The sequence below is a fragment of the Mus caroli genome, unplaced genomic scaffold (assembly GCF_978045245.1).
Source record: "Mus caroli unplaced genomic scaffold, Mus_caroli_1 scaffold_9, whole genome shotgun sequence".
NCBI classification, from domain to species: domain Eukaryota; kingdom Metazoa; phylum Chordata; class Mammalia; order Rodentia; family Muridae; genus Mus; species Mus caroli.
This window is the reverse complement of record NW_028227264.1, coordinates 128,251,275-128,272,189: the sequence shown is the minus strand read 5'-3', so window position 1 is coordinate 128,272,189 and position 20,915 is coordinate 128,251,275. Positions and strand designations below refer to the sequence as shown.

General features: G+C 44.5%; 1 protein-coding gene across 2 annotated transcripts; it reads left to right on the top strand.

The window, feature by feature from the left end:
- The first annotated feature begins 457 nt into the window (after positions 1-457).
- Rab5b (RAB5B, member RAS oncogene family) lies at positions 458-19,957 on the top strand. Of its 2 annotated transcripts, none has more exons than XM_021174154.3 (6): positions 458-562; positions 9,707-9,967; positions 13,772-13,923; positions 14,178-14,300; positions 15,668-15,761; positions 17,489-19,957. In XM_021174154.3, the coding sequence occupies exons 2-6, from the start codon at positions 9,805-9,807 to the stop codon at positions 17,602-17,604; spliced, it is 648 nt and encodes a 215-aa protein (XP_021029813.1). In that variant the 5' UTR covers positions 458-562; positions 9,707-9,804; the 3' UTR covers positions 17,605-19,957. The 2 variants fall into 2 exon arrangements, with proteins under 2 accessions (XP_021029813.1, XP_029338681.1); XM_029482821.2 differs by having other exon boundaries at positions 561-719.
- The last annotated feature ends 958 nt before the right edge of the window (positions 19,958-20,915 follow it).

Sequence of the window (20,915 nt, the reverse complement as noted above, 5' to 3'; positions counted from 1 at the left end):
TCCACTGTGCTGGGATTAGGAGTGCCACAACACACCCGACCAAAAGCCTTCTTTTGCACTAGCCTTGCCTGCCTGTCAAGTTCGGAAATTACCCAGTACTGGTTAAAATTTCCTTTTGACCCGCCTTCTTCACTCACCTGATTAGATGTTTACGAGTCGAGAGGCGGGGGAGGGGTGTCACGGGTGTTGAGGTTCTATTGGCTGACGCACATGCCTGTTCGTGATGCACTGCCCCCTCTCCCAGGAGCTCTCTTTTTAATGGCTACTTATCCCGTCAATCTTCAAGGCTTCTCGTGTAGTTATTGGCTTGCGGCCTCGCCAATCTAATCTCTCACTTGTGCTAGTTGGTGACAGTCCCTCAAAGCCCGCCTTTCTCCAGAAGATTGGCGGGCGAACGCTCACATAGCCCACCCACCACGGTAGGCGGGTGATCTTGCGATTGGCTGGAGCCGCCTCGGCGAGGAGGAGGAGGAGGAGGCGAAGGGGGCAGGAGTTTGGTTGAGCTGCGGCTGTTTGTCTGTTCCACACAGGCTTGGGCCCGACGGGGGAGACGGAGCCCCAGGTACCGAACTGATGGAGCCCACAAGGGCAGAGGCGGAGGTCCCGAGAGGAGCGCCGCCTGGCCTGTGGCAGAGGCGGGGCGGGCCGCCGCCAGGGCTCCAGAGCCTCCTGGAGAGGGCCGAAGGGGCTGTCCCGCAGGCCTAGTGGGCGCCGAGGAGGTGATCGGCAGGGCTGGGAGCCGAGCCTCTAGTTGGGAGGCGGCTGGGTTCTGGCTGTGGTGGCCGCTCGGGGGCCGGGCGCGGGGACCCGGAGCGGGTGAGGACCAGGGCCGGCCTCCGGCCTCTGAGCTCCGCGGTGAGGAGGGAGGAGCTGGGGTCGGAGACCAGGCAGTGAGGGAGGGGAAGCCAGCCGATTTGGCAGGAGGTGTGGAGGGGACAGTGCTACGCCCAGCCCCGAGGGTAGCGGAGGCTGGGTCTCCCGAGACATCCACTGTCGGGGCTCTTAGCCGAAAGTGGCATTCTTTTCAGGGAAAGTGACTGTTGAAAGGGGAACTAGGGGTACTGGTGTTGCCGAGAGAGATTTGGTCTCACTGAAGTCAATGAAGAATGTAGAAGACCAAAGTGGAAGGAAGTAGAAACGGCTTGCTATCAGTAATGGGAACTTCTGGAATGATGGTGAGGGGAGTCTCTGTATCTTGAAAGTTCCTTACTCTTCTGTTCCTTTAGTGCTTGGGTGTGGTGATTTGAAGTTTTGGGGTACTTCAGGAGTAGGGAGTGAAGACAAAGGTAAAATTATGTATTATTCCATGGCGCCTGGCAGCTCTACGTCCCCCCCCCCCCCCCCAACACACACACACACTTTAGTTTACCCTGACCTCATAGCTAGTCTTGACTGCACTCCTGTTTCCTTTAGGTTTGTTATTGTATTCCTTGTTTTTCCTATTTCGTCTACTGTGAGAGAACTAAGAAAATTTGGGAGTGCTTTGCTCAGTCTTTCCCACTTCATAATGTGGTCTGTGGTGACTACTCTTAACTTTTAACCTAGAATTGAGGAACTCTTGTCATTTGCATGGAAAGGGGCAAAGCAATCCCCAGCCATTAAAAAAAAAAAATGGACCATGTTTATTGAAACTTCTGTGAGACTTGCACTTGGGCATTTCCTAGATAGTTAATGGGACAGACTGTCCACGCCAGGAACTGTGAGGTGATATCCCTGAAGGGATTTGGGGAAGAATTGAGAGGTTAGCTACCAGAAGGTTGGCACCATCCTTTCTTTTTGCCCACTTATTCAGGGCAAAAAGTGTGTGTGTGTGTGTGTGTGTGTGTGTGTGTGTGTGAGAGAGAGAGAGAGAGAGAGAGAGAGATTGAGATTAGCTATTTAGGTCAAACCTTGAGGTATTTAGAAAGATGGATTATAGAGAATGAAGATGTTTTTAAATTATATTTTGTGTGTGTGTGTGTGTGTGTGTGTTTGAGCCACAATGTCAGAGGACAATTTGTGGCTGTTTGGTATTCAAACATTGCATATATATATATATACACACATACATATATATATGCATATATATATACATATACATACACACACATATAGAGGGAGGGGTTTGCTAACCTGTCAAATTTTCTATAGATTGGAACCTATTGGTTTCTCCCTTAGGGTCCTACCTCCTCTTCCTCTTTCCTTTCTATACTAATGTTAGTGATCACTGAATTTATTTATTTTTTTGTTACCACATAGTGTCTGCATATATACCACATGCATGCAGGACCCCTCAGAGGTCAGAAAAGGTACTAGACCCGCTGGACAATTAGGAGCTGCCGTGTTGGTGCTGGAAACTGAACAGGTCTCTTACAAGGGCACTAAGGGCCGCCAAGCCATCCGGATAACTTGTATCACTAGATTTCTTAATTACCAAAGTAATACACACACATATTAAAGTGTTTAAGCTGTACAGAAATATATAGAATCTGAGTCCTTCTACACATAGCTTATTTCATTTAGGACAGTTAGAGGTATTAAATAAGACTAATCAAGAGCAGAATACTATGGAAAGAATGAGACCATCATTTAGTGAGCACATGAAAAAAAAAAACCAAACAAAGACAGGTTTTTTGCATGTGCCCCTAAATGCCGTTTTCATTCTCTCCACGGCATTCTCTTGGATGATATTCTGATATTTATTGTGTTCCCTTTGCCGTTCATCTTGCCTTCTGTCAAATTCAGAACAAACATAGAGCTGTCCTTTGAGTTATTATTTGCCTTCTTCAGTGTATACACATAGTGGTGCACTGGGTAGTCTAGAAACCGCCCAAATGCATAATAAGCAAGACTTTGTAGGCAAGAAAGAAACAATAAGGGGAATAATTTTGTTTAGGGTAGTTGTTAGCATCTCTACTAGAGTGAAGAATCAGAAACCCCTCGTCCATCCACATTTTCACAGTACTTGACTGTCTCTTCCTTATCTCAGGGAGATGGTCATGGTTCCAGAAGAGGGTCTTATACCTGGCTTGGTATAGTGACCCAAGAAATTCCCATATTTCTCTGAATTTGAACTTGGACATTTTTGACTTTTTGAAGCCCTCTAATCTGGTCATTGCACGGTGTCCAGCAAAAACCTCAGTTTACCCCTCCTCCCAGCTTTCTCACCTACACAGCCAGTCCTGGAGAAAACTATTGGGATGTGTGTATGTGTGTTCACCCTCTGTAATCTTTGCCATCTTTAAACCTTGATCATATCCTGTCCTATTCTGTGTCTCTTCGTGAGGTTTTTTTGTTTTGTTTGGTTTGGTTTGGTTTTGCTTTTCCTATCTTCTCCTTAAAACCTTTCAAGAAGGGATCTGGAAGCTGGGCATAGTGGTACTTGCCTTTGATTCCAGTATTCAGGAGACTGAAGCAGCAGAGTTCAAGGCCAGGCTAAGCTACATAACAGACACTATCCCAAACAGTATCACTACTGCCCACAAGGTTTTTTTTTGTTTTGTTTTGTTTTTTTTTTTTGTTTGTTTGTTTTTTTTGGTTTTTCGAGATAGGGTTTCTCTTTATAGCTCTGGCTGTCCTGGAGCTCACTTTGTAGACCAAGCTGGCCTCGAACTCAGAAATCCGCCTGCCTCTGCCTCCCGAGTGCTGGGATTAAAGGCATGCACCACCACGCCCGGCTTTATTTTTGTTTTTAAATTTAGGGTTTAGGATTGTAACCTAGTGGTAGAATATATGATTAGCATTTACCAGATCCTAAGTACAAAGAGAATGAAAATAGAGGTTGTATTTGGAATTACTAAAATTTAAGCTGTAAATTATTCATAGTGACTTAAAATATTATCTCCCAAATTTACCAAAGTCTAGGGAGCTAAAGAGGCTTAGCAATGTCCATTTTCAAGCACAGGCCTGGAGTTACATTAGTATACTGGGAGAAGGGGGCTTTCTTGGTTCCTTAAACATCATACCCTGTATCTTCTCTTACTTTGCTTTAGTGCAAGAATGAGTCCGTGGTGGTTTGCTTGTCTGTATGTGTTAATATATTTGGCTTCTGAGAAGGAGCCACAGATCGGGTAGGAGAAGCAACAGACACCTACTTCCTAACCCTGAGACATCTCAGGTGGGAAGGGGATCAGTAGCACAGCTTGTGTGAGGCCAAATGGAATCGAAGTGTGAAACAGTGAACTTCAAGTAAGGAAACGCAATGGCCCTCTGAGAGGAAGGATACCACAGAACCATAGACAGTATACTCTTACTTCCCAAGAAAGTTTCAGGAAAGACTTAGTCGTTCACTGAACAACAACTGAATTGATAAAAGAAGTCACCCGGCGAGGAGAGGAAAGTACAGGTTTCTGGAGTGGCTAGAGTGTACCTTTCTCTTAGGGGTTGTGGATACCTGGCTGGCTGTGACCTTTATTTCTAAACTTGTTTCTCAAGGCCAGGGATAATGACTTTTTTTAAAAACTGCTTCTCAGGTGTGGTAGTGCACGCCCTTAATTCCAGCACTCTGGAGGCAGTCCTATCTCTGAATTTGAGGCCAGCCTGATCTACAAAGAGAATTCCAGGACTGCCAGGGCTATTAACGCAGAAAAGCCCTGTCTCAGAAAACAAACAAACAAAAACCTGCTTAACATCACCTAAAACCTCAAAGAGGTTTGTTTTTTAAGGCACTAGGAGTTGCCTCAGTGTTACAGAGACACTGTGATTAGGCCATGGGAGACATAATAACGGGTGGCAGGAAGAGCAGTTGGCCCATGTGAATTACAACAGTACCGTGTGGGTGGGGTCACTCCATGGGAAGAGAACTGTTCTAAAACCTGTCAAGAACTCCCTAAACTGAACTGAGGTCTATCCAGGGAGGAGTAGGTTGGGGAGGATTTCAGAACACTTAATGAACTACTACTACTTCTCTGAAGGTTTATGATTACACAAGTTTTTTATTTATTTATTTATTTATTTATTTATTTATTTTTTGGTTTTTTGAGACAGGGTTTCTCTGTGTAGCCCTGGCTGTCCTGGCACTCACTTTGTAGACCAGGCTGGCCTCGAACTCAGAAATCCGCCTGCCTCTGCCTCCCGAGTGCTGGGATTAAAGGCGTGCGCCACCACGCCCGGCTACACAAGTTTTTTAAAATCCCACTTTTTGAGAAGGTTTAGCAGAGTAAATGGATATAACTCAGTGTGGTAAATACATGATAGAAATATGTTGCTTGTTGGGGAGATAGCTCGATGAGTGTTGGAGTCCCAGAGCCCACATTGTGGAAGGAGAAAGCCAACTCCCAGCGGCTATCCTCTGACTGCCACAAATGTACTGTGGCAGTCAAGCACACATATGTGCACATATACACAGAAAATAAATGGTTTTAGTTTTTTATGTTTTGTTTTGCTTTGCTTTGCTTTGTTGACACAGGGTTTGTCTGTGTAGCTCTGGCTGTCCTGGAACTCACTTTTTAGACCCATTTCTCTGGCCCTTCAGTCTTGGTCATAATTAGCTTTTGGGGTAGTCTAGAGCAATGATGAATTTTACTATCATAAGATATTATGTAGTTTCACAAGTGACATTTATACTCAACCCTATAAGTTTGGGATTTTCTAGGTAGACAAATTAGAGAAGGTGTTCTAATCTTTCCCAAGTCAATAATTGGGAGTTAGCACTGCCATGCTGATAAGTGATAAGCATGCTTTTTACCTTTTGGAGAAACAAGGGGGAGCAGGGAGGAGGTGGCACTCTTAAGCCAGTGACTCACTGGATAATGTTGAATCAACAGTTAAAGAGCTGAGCTAAGTAGTAGAACTCTCAGTTGAAGATTTCAGTGACTTGGGTCTAAAGCAAGTGGAAAGGAAATGAAGGTATTTGTTGGCGTCTGCCCTATCTTCCTTTAGTAAATCTCACATTGACTCTAAAACTCACCGAATCCTACAAATTGCCACAGTTTCCCTTTTGCCAACTATCCAGGCAGAGCTTGTTTAAGGACTGCTACAGAGGAGTAATGGCAGTCCTGTCGGAGCAGTGTGAGAATAGATGGTAGTTAGGAAAGTTTCCAGTTCCAAAGCAAGCACTTAGGGGGGCTGACCCGAGACAGAAGCTCTCTCTGGTGTACACTCATATTTGTATTTTAGTACCCTCACCAAACTAAGCATTCCTGATCCTTTGAGTAGTAGAGGGACTGGGGAGATATCTCAGTGGGAAACATGCTTTTTTTTTTCTAGACCGGGTTTCTCTGTGTAGCCCTGGCTGTCCTGGAACTCTGTAGACCAGGCTGGCCTCGAACTCAGAAATCCGCCTCCATCTGCCTCCTGAGTGCTGGGATTAAAGGTGTGCGCCACCATGCCCAGCTCCTGAGCAGCCAAAACAAGAGGATCACCACAAGTATAAGTCTATCTTGTCCCCAAAAATGTTTAAAACAAAATACAGTGGAGGGAGACCAAGTGACATGTTGTATGTCTGTAATCCCAGCACACTGAAGACAAAAGCAAATGAGCAAAAATTTGAGTTGAAGACCAACCTAGGATACACAGCCACAGCCAAAAAAAATAAAAATAAAAAATAAGAAGAAGAAGGAAGGAAGGCAAGCATGGTGATATAAAAGGGGGCAGAGATACTGTTCAGCTGGCTATACTGAATGCCTGAAAGTTAACTAACTTTATGAGCCTCAGTTTTCTCACCTGTAAAGTAGAAATGGAGTATTTGACATACAGACTGGCTTTTTGCTGACTGACCTTACAGGGCTGACATTTCAGACTGGACAGAGTGTGGTGGCCATGTACTGGGAACTCTGTTTACTGACAGATGATGGATCTCCAGAAGTTTTACATAGATGTAGTGTACTGAGTTGGAGCAAGTTATGGGGAATAACAAAGGACTGCAGTCTCCCTCTAGGTGGGGCTGACAGGCTAACAAACCGTTCCTGTTATTTGGACTTTGCAGTGGTGCTTGGAGAACATCCTCTTGTGTCCCTGCCCAGTGGGGTGACCTATGGACAGACCTCAGTCCTCTCAAGTTAGCAGGTGTTTCCTAAGCCGCTCCTGTCTGTGAGGCTGCCCTTTCTTTTTGATCTTGCAGTGTAACTTTGGCTGGGCAAGAACTCAGTAGGCTAGGTTGACTGTCAATTTTTATGTTTTCAGACAAGGTCCCACTACCCTTGACTGAAAAAGAGTCCTCTCTCCAGGAAGGCTGTTTGTTCTTTAGAAGGAACAAACCGTTAGCTGTGTAGAAGGAAGGTGACACCCAGCTAGCCAGCCACAGCCAAATCAACCCTCAAGGTTACAGATCGCTGTTACTTTTTTTTTTTTTTTAATTTAAGTGGATCATTTGCCCATTGTCAACTCTTAGTTTTAAAAAAAAAAAAATCCACTGGGAATGCTGGTGAAGACCTGTGTCAACACTTAGGTACCTGAGGCAGGGCGGCTTGGGCTACAGCTACAAGGCTCTATAATTTTAGTACCAAGGTTGAGGGCTCTTCTGGCCCCTTGGATGCTCTGTATTTCAGTAGCCCTGCTATAGGCTGGCCAGAGACAGCTTCATTCCACCCCTCTGATTTCAAGATCATTATTGTTGTAGAGCCCACAGTTTGAGAAACACTGCACAGTTGGTAAAGAAGCAAAATAGTTGTGATTTGCAGAAATAGTTTTCAGATTTCTTGGACAATTGTGTATGGTGTCCATATGTATAGTTGTACGCACATACACATGAAGGAGCCAGACTAGTTTGGAACTTGCAGTGTAGACCAGCCTGGTCTCAAACTCAAGAGAGTCACCTGTGTCTGTCTCCTAATATGTGTCTCCAATATCACACCCAGCCAGAGTGTGAGTCTTTTTTTTTTTTAATTATTTATTTATTTATTACATGTGAGTACACTGTAGCTGTCTTCAGACACTCTAGAAGAGGGCGCCAGATCTCATTACAGATGGTTGTGAGCCACCATGTGGTTGCTGGGATTTGAACTCAGGACCTTTGGAAGAGCAGTCAGTGCTCTTAACCGCTGAGCCATCTCTCCAGCCCCAAGTGTGAGTCTTTAGACCAGTGGCGGGAAGGCAGCAAGATGGCTCAGCAGGTACGGATAGTTGTCCATCTCTGGAACCCGTATAGTAGGAGGAGAGCAAGCTCTTGCAGCTGTCTTATGACCTCCACACACACATAAACTTAGTGGTACTGCAAGTCAGGGCTATTAGGACCGTTGGTGTAGTGTCCACAGGGCACAGTCATCTATGAGTCCCATGATCACTGCTTCAACCCTCTGCTAATCCTTTTTACCCTCACCTTCATTCCTGTTTCTTTTTTCATATCTTGGGTGCTTTGCAGGAATATAGTAATAATTAATATATGTAAATGTTAAATATAAATATGGGGTAGCATCAAGAGACCAGAAAAAAATCATAGTATGGTGCTCAGCACCTGAAATTCTATCAGATGGAGGTCAGCCTAGGCTACATATTAAGCATCAAGCCAACTATGTAGTGAGATCTTATCTAAGAAAACTAAGGGCTCGGTATTCAAAATACTTGCCTGCCTAGCTTGTAAAAATCCTCAGAACCATCCAGTCAACCAATAAATCAATCAGTAAGAGGAGGAGAAAACACACATACACACACACACACACACACACCAGTTGCATACTAGTGTACCTGTGGTTGGACAGGCCAGCTAAAGTTTGCCGTGATTCAGGGGAAAACTTTGAAGATGTGTCGGGGATTTAAGACTTCTTTTCAGTCTCCATTTCAGCTCCCTTGCTAGTCACACTCTGGAAGAACAATCTTTATTGCAGATGCAGTTCTTTGTGTGTATAGATGATTGGGAGGAGTAGACAGGGTGGGCCTTAAGCTACTGATGGATCCTCCTGCCTAGCCTCTTGAAAGCTGGGATTGCAGGTACATAGCACCACACTTGCCCAGAAGCAGTTCTTGTTTTGCTCTTTACCACTCTCACTGAAGGTCAGCTGTGTAGGACCTTATCAGAAGTGTGAGTAACCTTTCAATGTGGTATAGTTAATTACCAGAGCCAAGTTTTAGAAACAAGGAAATGAGATTCTGTTCTTGTTCTAAAAAATGATTGTGCACACCTGTAACCATAGCACTCAGAGGACAAGGCAGGGAGATCACTGTAATTTCAAGGCTAGCCTGGTCTACATGGTAAGTTCCAGCCCAGCCACTACTATTCAATGAGAAGCTGTCTCAGAAAACCAAAATAAACTTGGCATAAAATCCATGTGGGCCTGCCGGTCTAGCACTTCAGTGGGAGTAGGTGAAGGCGGGAATCAGGAGTTCAAGTCACTCTGAGCTATCTAGACCCTGTTAAAGAAACCTTATTGAGTTTGGTGGTCCTTGCCTCTGATCCTAGCACTTGGGAAGCTGAGGCAGGAAGATTGTCACAGGGTTAAAGCCAACCTGGACTATATACCAAAATTTTAGACCATCTCATAAAACAGAACAAAAAATGTTTTTTAAAAAAAATGCAGTTTAGCCGGACGGTGGTGGTGCACGCCTTTAATTCCAGCATTCAGGAGGCAGAGGCAGGTGGATTTCTGAGTTCAAGGCCAGCCTGGTCTACAAAGTGAGTTCCAGGACAGCCAGGGTTATACAGAGAAACCCTGTGTCAAAAAAACAAAACAAACAAACAACTACATGTGGCAGGCCTACATGGATTTTATGCCAAGTTTATTCTGGTTTTCTGAACAAACAAATGCAGTTTCAATGGAACTGTGTCTAATTTCATCTATTTTTTTCTTTACAGGACTGTTGAGGCCTGGAAGTCCCTCCCCTTCCCCTTCCCCCTTTGCCGCTTTGTGGCATTCCCCTCCCTCTACCTTCTCCTACTTTGATAACCTGGCTATGACTAGCAGAAGTACAGCCAGGCCCAATGGGCAACCACAGGCCAGCAAAATATGCCAGTTCAAATTGGTCCTGCTGGGAGAGTCTGCGGTGGGGAAGTCTAGCCTGGTGTTACGTTTTGTCAAAGGACAGTTCCATGAATACCAGGAAAGCACCATTGGAGGTGAGTGCTTAGTAGGAAGGTTCAACTCTTAGTAGGGCTTGAAAAGAACATCTGGGACATGATTTTAGAACTGACTCTCAGGATGGGTTTTTAATCCCAGACATGAAAAATGCAGGAAGATTAGGCATTCAAGGCCATTCTTAACAATAGAGTTTGAGGCCAGCCTGGCCTATGTGAGGTCCTATTACAATTAAAAAGCAAAATCAGGCTGAGCATGGTGATGCACGCCTTTAATTCCAGCACTCTGGTGTGTTTGAGACCAGCCTGGTCTATAGAATGAATTCCAGAACAGCCAGGGCAACAGAGAAACCCTGTTTTTAAAAAAGAAAAAAAAAAAAAAAAGAGAAAGCAGGGTGAGGGGCTTCTTTCCTAAACATGGAAACACTCTGGAAGCAAAGGCAGGGGACTGCTTCAAGTTCTGGGACAGTTCAAAGCTGACACTCAGGAACTGGAGAGATAGCTGAGAAGTTAGAAACACGTACTGAACTTGTAGGGACACACACAGACACACACACCCAAGTTTGGTTCTGAGCAAACCTCAGGTGGCTCACAACTACCTGTGATTCCAGCGAGGGGGGTTTGGGGGGCAGTTTGCAAGGAGGGTGGTCTGACACCTTTGGCCTACTAGCACTACCCACACAATAACTTGTAATTTAAAAAATGATAATATAAATTTTTTTTTTTTTGGTTTTTTTCGAGGCAGGGTTTCTCTGTGTAGCCCTGGCTGTCCTGGCACTCACTTTGTAGACCAGGCTGGCCTCGAACTCAGAAATCCGCCTGCCTCTGCCTCCCGAGTGCTGGGATTAAAGGCCTGCGCCACCACGCCCGGCTATAAATATTTTTAAAACAAATATATACATAACTAAAAATAAAAATTTTAAAAACAAATGTTCAGGCCCATTGACACAGACCTGTTATCTTAGATACTTGGTAATTGAAGGCGTGGGGATATTTTTTTTTTAAAGATTTATTTATTTTTATTATATGTAAGTACACTGTAGCTGTCTTCAGACACACCAGAAGAGGGCGTCAGATCTCATTACAGATGGTTGTGAGCCACCATGTGGTTGCTGGGATTTGAACTTCGGACCTTCGGAAGAGCAGTTGGGTGCTCTTACCTACTGAGCCATCTCACCAGCCCAGGCGTGGGGATCTTATGTGTGCTACAGAGTGAGTTCCATCAGTCTTCATTACAAACCAGATCCTGACTAAACAAAAAAGGACTAGGAATATAGTTCAGTGGGTAGAGTACTTGTTTAGTATGCAAAAGGCCTCATGTTCAAGCCACAGTACTATCCTACCAGAATTGTGTTGCTGTAATGGAGCAGTGATTCATAGTCAGATGAGTCCCTTGGTAATCAGTCTCACACCCACCCTACAGTGCAGCTGCTCGTCAGTGAGCACCACTCACTTAATGCCTTGCTTAAGTCTGGATTGGAACCCTTGCTAAAGGTTTTCCTGGGGATGCTGGAGATGGTTAAGGGAGCGTGCTGTTCCTTTAGAGGACCTGAATTCCTAGTGTCCTCAGAAGGTGGGCAGCTCACAACTACATATAATCCCAGAAGTCAAACCATGGCATCTCACACCTCTCCTGGCTTCTGTAGGTATCTGCATTCACATGCATATACCCATACATAGCACACAAATAAATGGTAAATCTTTTCTTTTTAATAAAATTTATCATTTTACTGGAAAAAAATATGAGTCAACAAGATGGCTTAGAAGTAAAGGTGCTTGTTGTACTAACCTGAAGATGTGGAAGGAGAGAGCCAGTTCCACAGAGCTGTTCTCTAACCTCCACATGTGCATCTTGGAAGTGTGTCATTCTAGTACCTGCCATCAGGTTTTAAAATCCTGTGGGTTTGGTTTGTTTAAGATGGAGACTTGAGTAGACCAGACTGGTATAGCAAGAATGAATGTCCTTGTCTTTCTTTCTTTTAATTAATTAATTATTTATTTGTATGGTATGTATGTATGTATGTATATATGTATGTGAGTACACCACAGCTATACCGATGGTTGTAAGCCTTCATGTGGTTGTTGGGAATTGAATTTTTAGGACCTCTGCTTGCTCTGGTCAGCCCCAGCGAGCTCCAGTCAACTCCGCTCGCTCAGTCCCTGCTGCTGCAGCCCATAAGTACATAAGTACACTGTAGCTGACTTCAGACGCACCAGAAGAGGGCATCAGATCTCATTACCGGTGGTTGTGAGCCACCATGTGGTTGCTGGGATTTGAACTCAGGACCTTCGGAAGAGCAGTCAGTGCTCTTACCCGCTGAGCCATCTCATCTCTCCAGCCCCGGCCTTGTCTTTCTGATCCTCCATCTCCCAATTGCTAGACGTACAGGTGTGTTGGGCCCTAAAAATCTAATTTTTAAGTTACTGTTTTTATTACTTATTTAACTTTTTATATATAATTTATATTTTTATGTGTTTTGACTGTGTGAGCATATTGGATCCCCTGGAACTAGACTTACAGACAGTCTTAAGCTGCCTCGGGGGTATTGGGAATTGAGCCCAGGTCCTATGGTAGAGCAGCCAGTGCTCCTTACCTCTGTGCCATCTCTCTAGGCCTTATTCAACTTTTGTTTGTTTTGGTTTGGTTTGGTTTGGTTTGATTTTTCGAGACAGTGTTTCTCTGTGTAGCCCTGGCTGTCCTGGAACTTACTTTGTAGACCAGCCTGGCCTCGAACTCAGAAATCCACCTGCCTCTGCCTCCCGAGTGCTGGGATTAAAGGCGTGCGCCACCATGCCTGGCCTTCTTATTCAACTTTTAAGAAAGATTCCTTTCTTTGTGTGTGTGATTTGAATGATGGATGGTTGTGAACTGCCATGTGGAAGCTGGCAACTGAAACTTGGTCCTGTGTAAGAACCAGTGCTCTTGACCACTGAGTCATCCTGCCAGAGATCTACCTGCCTCGACCTCCCTAGTGTTGGGATTAAAGACACAACACCACCATACCTGGCTCCTTGTAATTCTTTTTGTTTGTCTGTTTGAATGTTTTTTATGGTTATAGATTTATTATTTGGGGTATATGAATATTTTGCTCATTTGCATATTTGTGCACTATGTGTGTCTGGTGCTTACTAGGTTAGAAGAGGATATTGGATCCCCTGGAAGATGAATTACATGTTGTGAGCCGCTGTGTAGGTGCTTGGAATCAAACTCTGACAAAGCAACAAGTGCTCTTGACTGCCGAGCCAACTCTCCACCTTTCTCCTCCTACTTCTTGATGTTACTTACTGCCTCCTTTTTTTTCTTAAAGATAGGGTTTCTTTATGTAGCCCTGGCTGTCCTGGAACTCACTATGTAGACCAGGCTACCCTCAAACTTAAAGAGATCCACCTACCTCTGCCTTTCTAGTGCTGGGATTAAAGGAGTGCGCCATCATCACCCAGCTCGGAGACTCTTTTTTTTTTTAATTTACTTATTTTAATTAGGTATTTTCTTCATTTACATTTCCAATGCTATCCCAAAAGTCCCCCATACCCTCCCCCCAGCTCTGAGACTCTTAAGTGAATAAATGAACAAATAAATCTAAGGGTTCCTTTGGCCCAGCCTGGCTTCAAACTTGCTAAATAGTCAAGTAAGACCTTGAACTCCTGAGCCTCCTGCCTGTACCCAAAAACATTCAGAAGCCATCTTGATCCTGTTTCAAAAGTTACATGAACGGAGAACACTAACCCTGTAGCTGATGGGCCTTGGTGGCAACTGATCTTAGGATGTGCAGAGGTCACATGAAGGGGAGTGGGATCTCCCCACCCTTTGTCCCACTTACAACTTGTTCATTTTCTCCTTCATAGCGGCCTTCCTCACCCAATCCGTGTGTCTAGATGACACAACAGTCAAGTTTGAGATCTGGGACACTGCTGGGCAGGAGCGATACCACAGTTTAGCCCCTATGTACTACAGGGGTGCCCAGGCTGCAATCGTGGTCTATGATATTACTAATCAGGTAAGTGGGCTAAGAAAACTGTTCACTGAGCTTCATAGATATTAAATTAGGTAGGGAGAGGAAAGAGTTCTTAAATAGCAAGATAAAAGTACCAACTATGATTCCAAGCACTAAGCCGGAGGATGCAGGTTGTCAGAGACCTATGATCTCAGGGAAGAAAGGGCACCTGAGGAGGAGAGGTGTGGGGCTGAGAAGGTGGTGATTGTGGACTGGCACTCATTCCAGCACATTCTCTCTCTTTCATGTTTTCCCAGGAAACGTTTGCTCGGGCAAAGACATGGGTAAAGGAACTACAGCGGCAAGCCAGCCCTAGCATTGTTATTGCCTTGGCAGGGAACAAAGCTGACCTTGCCAACAAGCGCATGGTGGAGTATGAAGTAAGGTGGCCTACAGAATCCCTAGCACGCTTGGTCTGTATGTGGGACCTCTTTTTCCCAGTCTCCTGAAATTTTCATGTGAGGCTTTCGTTGTCTTCTTCCATAGTTGTATACCAGATTAGATACAGCAACAGTGTGACCAAACGGCAGCCAACAGATTTTAAAGGAATCAGAAGAAAGTTCCAGATCAGAGGGGTAGGGAAATAGCAGTTGTAGGGTACCAGGGTGAAAACAGGAAGCAGGAAATAGTTAGATTTGAGGTAAGGAACTATTGACATACCATAACCCAAAGACCCCTGTCAGTTTACCCTGCTCCATGTTAAGATTCTTCACCCTGGGGATGTGGTTCCAGTGGCAAATTGCTTGTGTGGAAGCGGGGAGACTTGGATTCCCAGCATCAATTAAAAAGGCTTGGTAAGGCTGCACCTGCCTGCACTCTCAGTGCTGGGGATGTCTCTGGGGCTTATTGGCCAGCTACTCTAGCTAAAACAGAGTAGCCATTTCAAGTTCAGTGAGAGAGGTTGTCTTAAAAGACAGTAAGGTAGGGGTTAGTAAGATATCTACAGGTAAAGGTGGGGCCTAAGTTCAGTCCTTGGAGTCCATATAAAGAAGGAAGGAGAGAACGACTTCCGTCATTGACTCTGACCTCCATAAGCATACCATGGCTTTCAGCCATGCACACACATACACATGTGTACATATATACAAACAGTTGTTGTCTGTGCCCTGGACCACCCGCTGCCTGACCCTACCTGCCCTTGGGTATTGGAAGTGAGGTGGTGTGGAATCAACAACACGGACTGAGACTTCAGCAGCAAGCTCATCTGAACTGCTGCAAGCTCCTTAAATACCCTCTACTCGTGCCCCATTGGTCCCCAAAACAGCAGTTTGGCTGACATTGTTTACATAAATAATCCTTGGTCTCTCAGGCAGTCCTCAATTAGGTCCTCCTGCAGGAGATGCCTTTGCAGCTGCGGGGCCCCAATATTTATACAGAGGTGGCTGTGCCCATGCCGTTCCTCCTACAAACAATAAATTGAAAAGAAAAAAAAAAAGAAAGAAAACAAATAAGATGAACAGTAGTTAAGGAAGATACCCAAAGTCAACCTCTGTCCTCTACATGCACATCTGGTTATGTGTACACACAGAGATTCCTAACATCTCTGTTGAATTTAGTGGGCACGGGTTTATCTTGATGGGAATCATTACTATATTAAGGGTCCAGGACTATATATAAAGTATGTATTATATATTATATACCAGGGTCCCTATATAAAAGGTCATTAAGAGGAGAGAACATAAAATATTCTTTCATGCTAGAGTACTACTTGAGAATATAAAAGCAATGCTACTTTCATCCCTTTTAGGAGGCTCAGGCATATGCAGATGACAACAGTTTATTATTTATGGAGACTTCAGCTAAGACTGCTATGAACGTGAATGATCTCTTCCTGGCAATAGGTAAGGTCAGGGTGGTCTGAAGTCTTCTTTCTCTCCTTGTAGGTAAAGCTGTCATTAATCCAAAACCAAGGATAGGGTTTTATAAATTACTGTAGGTATGGGGCTGGAGATGTAGTACACTTGTACAATACTTACATAGGAGATGGAAGGCCCAACACTGCCAAGAAGCAAAACAAGAAAAACTTAATCCTAAAGTTAGACATGGTACTGCATGCTTATCATCCAGTACTTGGGAGGCCAAAACAGGAGGATTGCCACAAGTCCGAAACTAATTGCACTACATAATAAGTATTAGGCCAGTGGTTCTCAACCTTCCTAATTCTGCAACCCTTTAATATATTTCATCATGTTGTGATGGGCTCAAACCTTAAAATGATGTTGTTGCAACTTGGGCAGCAGAAACCAATAGATCGCTCGTGAGTTTGAGGCCAGCTGAGTCATTGTAATGAATTCCTGGTCAGATAGAGAGACCCTGTCTTAGGAAAAAAGAAGGGGCTGGCGAGATGGCTAAGCGGGTAAGAGCACTGACTGCTCTTCTGAAGGTCCTGAGTTCAAATCCCAGCAATCACATGGTGGCTCACAACCACCTGTAATGAGATCTGACGCCCTCTTCTGAAGTGTCTGAAGACAACTACTATGTACTTATGTATAATAATAAATAAATCTTTGGGCTGGAGCAAGCAGGGACTGAGCAAGCAGAGTTGACCAGAGTGATCGGGGGTCCAACGAGAGCAAGGACAGGTCCTAAAAATTCAATTTCTAACAACTTCATGAAGGCTCACAACCTCATCTGTACAGCTACAGTGTATCCATATACATAAAATAAATAAAGAAACCTTTAAAAAAAAAAATAAAGGAGAAAAGAAAGGACGAAAAATACAGCCAGGGCTAGCTATGTATTGAAACTTGTGTCAAAACAAAAGGCAAAACCCAAACCCTTCACTCTGGTACCATAATGCATACGCAGAATCTCACCAGTCAGGGCAGTGGGCTAACATTGAAAGATTGCAGCCTAAACTCTTTGGCAAGATTCATTGAAGCACACCTATAATCACAACACTTGGGACTTGGAGACAAGAGGATCAAGGTTGTCTTTGGCTATTTAGTAAGTTTGAGGCCAACCTGGGCTACATAAGACCTGACTTCAAAACAAACCAAAAGTGGGCCAGAGCGATGGCTCAGTGATTAAGAGTACATACTGTTCTTGCAGAGAACCCACTTTTGTTTCCAAGTACCCACATCAGGTGGCTCACAACCACCTGCAACTCTTAACTCCAAGGGGTATGACACCTCTGACCTCTGAGGGCACCTGCATCCGCGTGCACCTAGCCACTCATACACACATGTAGTTAAAAACTACAAAAGAAACCAAAAAAACCAAAGTGACATAGTGGTGTACACCTGTAATCCTGACATTCAGGAGGCGGAGGCCAGAGGATCAAGAGTTTGAAGCTAATCTGGACTACAGAAAGAAACCCAAGTCAGAGGTTTAACAGTGGGTTCAGTCCCTAGCACCTCAGACAAGAAGATCTTCAGTGTAGAAACAGCTTCACTTGCTCAGTAACGTCCATCCTTGGGTGGCAGCTTTAGCTCTCTGTGTTCAGTGATTTGGGCCCTCCTCAAATCATTGTTTTAATCTCTCTTATCCCCTCTCAATAGTCATCTTGTTTGGGGTGGGAAGTGTATATGAGTAAAATCTACCATACTTTGTTCTGTTTTATTTTTAGCAAAGAAGTTGCCAAAGAGTGAACCCCAGAATCTGGGGGGTGCGGCAGGCCGAAGTCGGGGTGTGGATCTTCATGAGCAGTCCCAGCAGAACAAGAGCCAGTGTTGTAGCAACTGAGGGGTGGCTTGAAGCAAATATGTATGGAGTTAGCACGAGAGCTAAGAAATAACCTCCATCCCCACCCCTCAGCACACAGCCCCTACGGTAACAGCACACTGAGCCCTGGCTCCCAAGGGCTGCCTCCTGACAGCTCCGTCATGGCACTTTTTAATGCTTCAGCAACCAACACCAGGCAGCTGTTGCCACTACTATGCCCTACCTGGGGCTTGGGGTCACATCTCCCCAGGACCTTCCTTCCAAAACAAACTTCTTCACTTCGTGTTCTAGGTGCAAGACAGTGACCTCCTCATTGTCCCCCACCCCCGTGTTTTTCCAGTGTTTCAGAGAAGACTTCTGTCTCCTGCCTCCCATCCCACCTCTCATCATTACTCCCTCTTCTCGATCCTGTCTCTCCTCTTCACAAGATGATGAAGGGTAATCCCAGGGACTGAGAAGGGAGGGATATACTTTTAGTTACATTAAAGACCTTGTGGGGAGAGTAAGGCTCACAGCAGGAGGGAGTGAGGAAACATTGCTTTCCCATTTTATTTATCTGGTAAGAGTTTCTTGTCTATGAAACACTGCGGCACCAATGAGTAGGACTTTGGAGGGCGTTCCTAGGTAGGAGTGAGAACAGGGAGTCAAGCTCATAGGCACTGAATGGGAGTTTATTAGTTAGTAGGACAAAGGTCGAGGTGCAATGTCATCCGTGGCTCTGGAACTTGCCCCGAGGCTGGTTTCCCTTTTGTCCCCATCCACTCACCCCACTCGAGTGTGGGGATTGGACCTCAGAGTGCTCCAAAGAATCTTCACTGGTTGCCTGCACCTTTAGCTCTGCTGTGATCTAATTGGAGGAGGTACTCTGATACCGTCCTCTGAGGCCTATGTATTATACATAGGCATTTCCCCTACCCTGGCCTTGAGATGGCCTTAACCCCAGACACCATGCCCCTGCAGTTTGCACTTTAATTGATGGCAGTTCAGTCAAGATACAGGTTTTTTTTTTTTTTTTTTTGGGGGGGGGGTTGATTGATTTACCTATCCTTCAACCATTTTAATTAAATGGAATCTACAATGAATGAGGTTTGGCCCTATAGAAGACAGTAACAGTGGCAGCTACTCACACCCAGTCTCCACTGCTAGCTTCCTCTGACTGATTCATACCTCTATTCTTGGGTATAGGTTTGTCTGAGCAACTGGGGAGTGGCCTCAGAATAGCATGGGCCATGGTAGTGGAGTAAAGAAAGGTCAGGCAAAAGGAGTGTTCTATCTTCCCAGGGTTCACATTCAGTTTGCTATGTCTTACCATGTCTTTTCTACTTCCCTGTAAATACATATAAGTCTTTATTCTCTGTACAGTCTGCTCTGTCTCCTGGTTCCCATTAGCCCTCTTTTCTTCTCCTTTTGTTAATATCTTGAGTTTAGTTCCTCCTTCATTCCCCCACTTACTCTTACTTAATCCATGTACCACTAGGGGCTCCTACCACAAAGGCTGCTTGTCCAATGACAGGGCAGCTAGAACTGAAGGTGCCTCACAACTGCCTTGTATCATCAGAGGGCTTTGGTCCTTCCTAAGTCTCTGGCCTCTCTACGTCCTATATTAGGTGTTTGAGGGTGTCTGTGGGAAGCTATCAAAGCAAGAGGAAACTTGGTATTTTAGCCAGAGTTTGGGAGAAACATGCAGAAGAAAGGAAAGACCACGGTAACCTCGAGTTGAGCCTTTCTGCCCCTTGGGCTCAGAAACTGTCTTGTGTTCCAGAGCAGCTGAGGAATCCATGAGGCCAAGATTCTCAAGGACCCAACTTAGGTTCCTCCACTTAGGACTCAATTCTCTTCCTTTTCCAGGGGCAGCCTTAGTTCTCATGGCCCTGAAACATACTTACTTTCCTAAAATCTGTTCATCTGCAAAATATCCAGGCACATCCTTTTTACAAATGGAGACTCGAGGGAAGCTCTCCAAGTCTCTTAGAAACTTAATTCCTTCTCTGCAAAAGTGAAGATGTTTTATTGCCTTGGGGCTGGGAAACCATTTCCCTAGGCTTTCCCTCCCTCCCTCCCCCCCTCTCTTAGGAACAGTATTGGCCTTAGTTCCTGGCCTACCTGCTGCCTTCCCTCTCCTGCCAGCTCTCCTGCCTTTGCTGGAGCTCTGTTGGGCTTGAGGGGTTTTGTTCTCTCCCTCCCCTCCCCCGTTACCTTTTTTGTTTTGATCAGTTTTTAGGGGGAGGGCTCATCCTTTTTGCCTTTATATTTCTTTCCTAAGGAAGCATTTGCCTTTCTTTCACTCTCCTAACATAACAATCGTGGCAACAGAATGCAACTGCTGATTTATCCATGTATTTAATGTAAGTAAAAAAGGAAGAAAGAAAGTGTACTGGACTGTTGTTTTGTTTTTCTGCCTGAAACTAAAAAATGGGAAGAAAGGGCCCAGAGAAATAAATCCATGATACCTCAAGTATCCTTTCCCTCCACCTTGGCACCTCTAACTAGTCGAAGAACCAATTTGGAAAATAACCCTTTTTATTTCTTTGATTTTGTTTTTATTTTTATTTGTGTCTCTGTGTGTGTGTGTGAGAGAGAGTGCTTATATTCAGAGATACATGATTTATCAATGTGATTTATTTTTCTTTCTGTTTGTTGGTATAGTCTGGATCCCTTGAACCACATTGAGATTAGACAGAGGAATGCCATATCTGAACTGCTGGGACCAGTATGCAGTATTTTTGCATTTTTCTAGGGCTCACTTGTATATTAGTTTCTGAATTGGATCCATAACCTTAAGATTAAACAGAAAAAAGATAACTGGGGAGATGACTCAGTGGTTTAAAGCACTTGTTGCATTTGTAGAGATCTGGATTCAATACTAGCACCCACATGGCAGCTCACAGCCATCAATGACTCCAGATCCAGGGTAGCTGATGTCTTCCGGCCTCCATAGGTGCCAGGTACACACATGGTACATATACATGACTCATACATACAAAATAAATCTTAAAAAAGAGAAACAGCTGGATATGGTGACACTTGTCAGCTATTTAGGAAGGCTGAAGCTGTAAGACTTGTTTAAAGGCATCCTAAATAGTAATTTAGCAAGACCATATTTCCAAAAAATTATTAAATTAACTTTGATTGATCAAGTAGCTTCTATCCCAACAAGAAACATTTCTGCCCAGATCTGTTTCTTATTTCTGCTTGAAGCCCTCCCATCAGTCATAGTCTAAAGGACTGAAACACAGAAAATGAAAACTTAAGAGACTGGTTGTAGGTATGAGGGTTCTAAGTGAGAAAGGATGTTTAGAGGGCCAGCCAGTTAGAGTCAGGCAGCTCTTAGT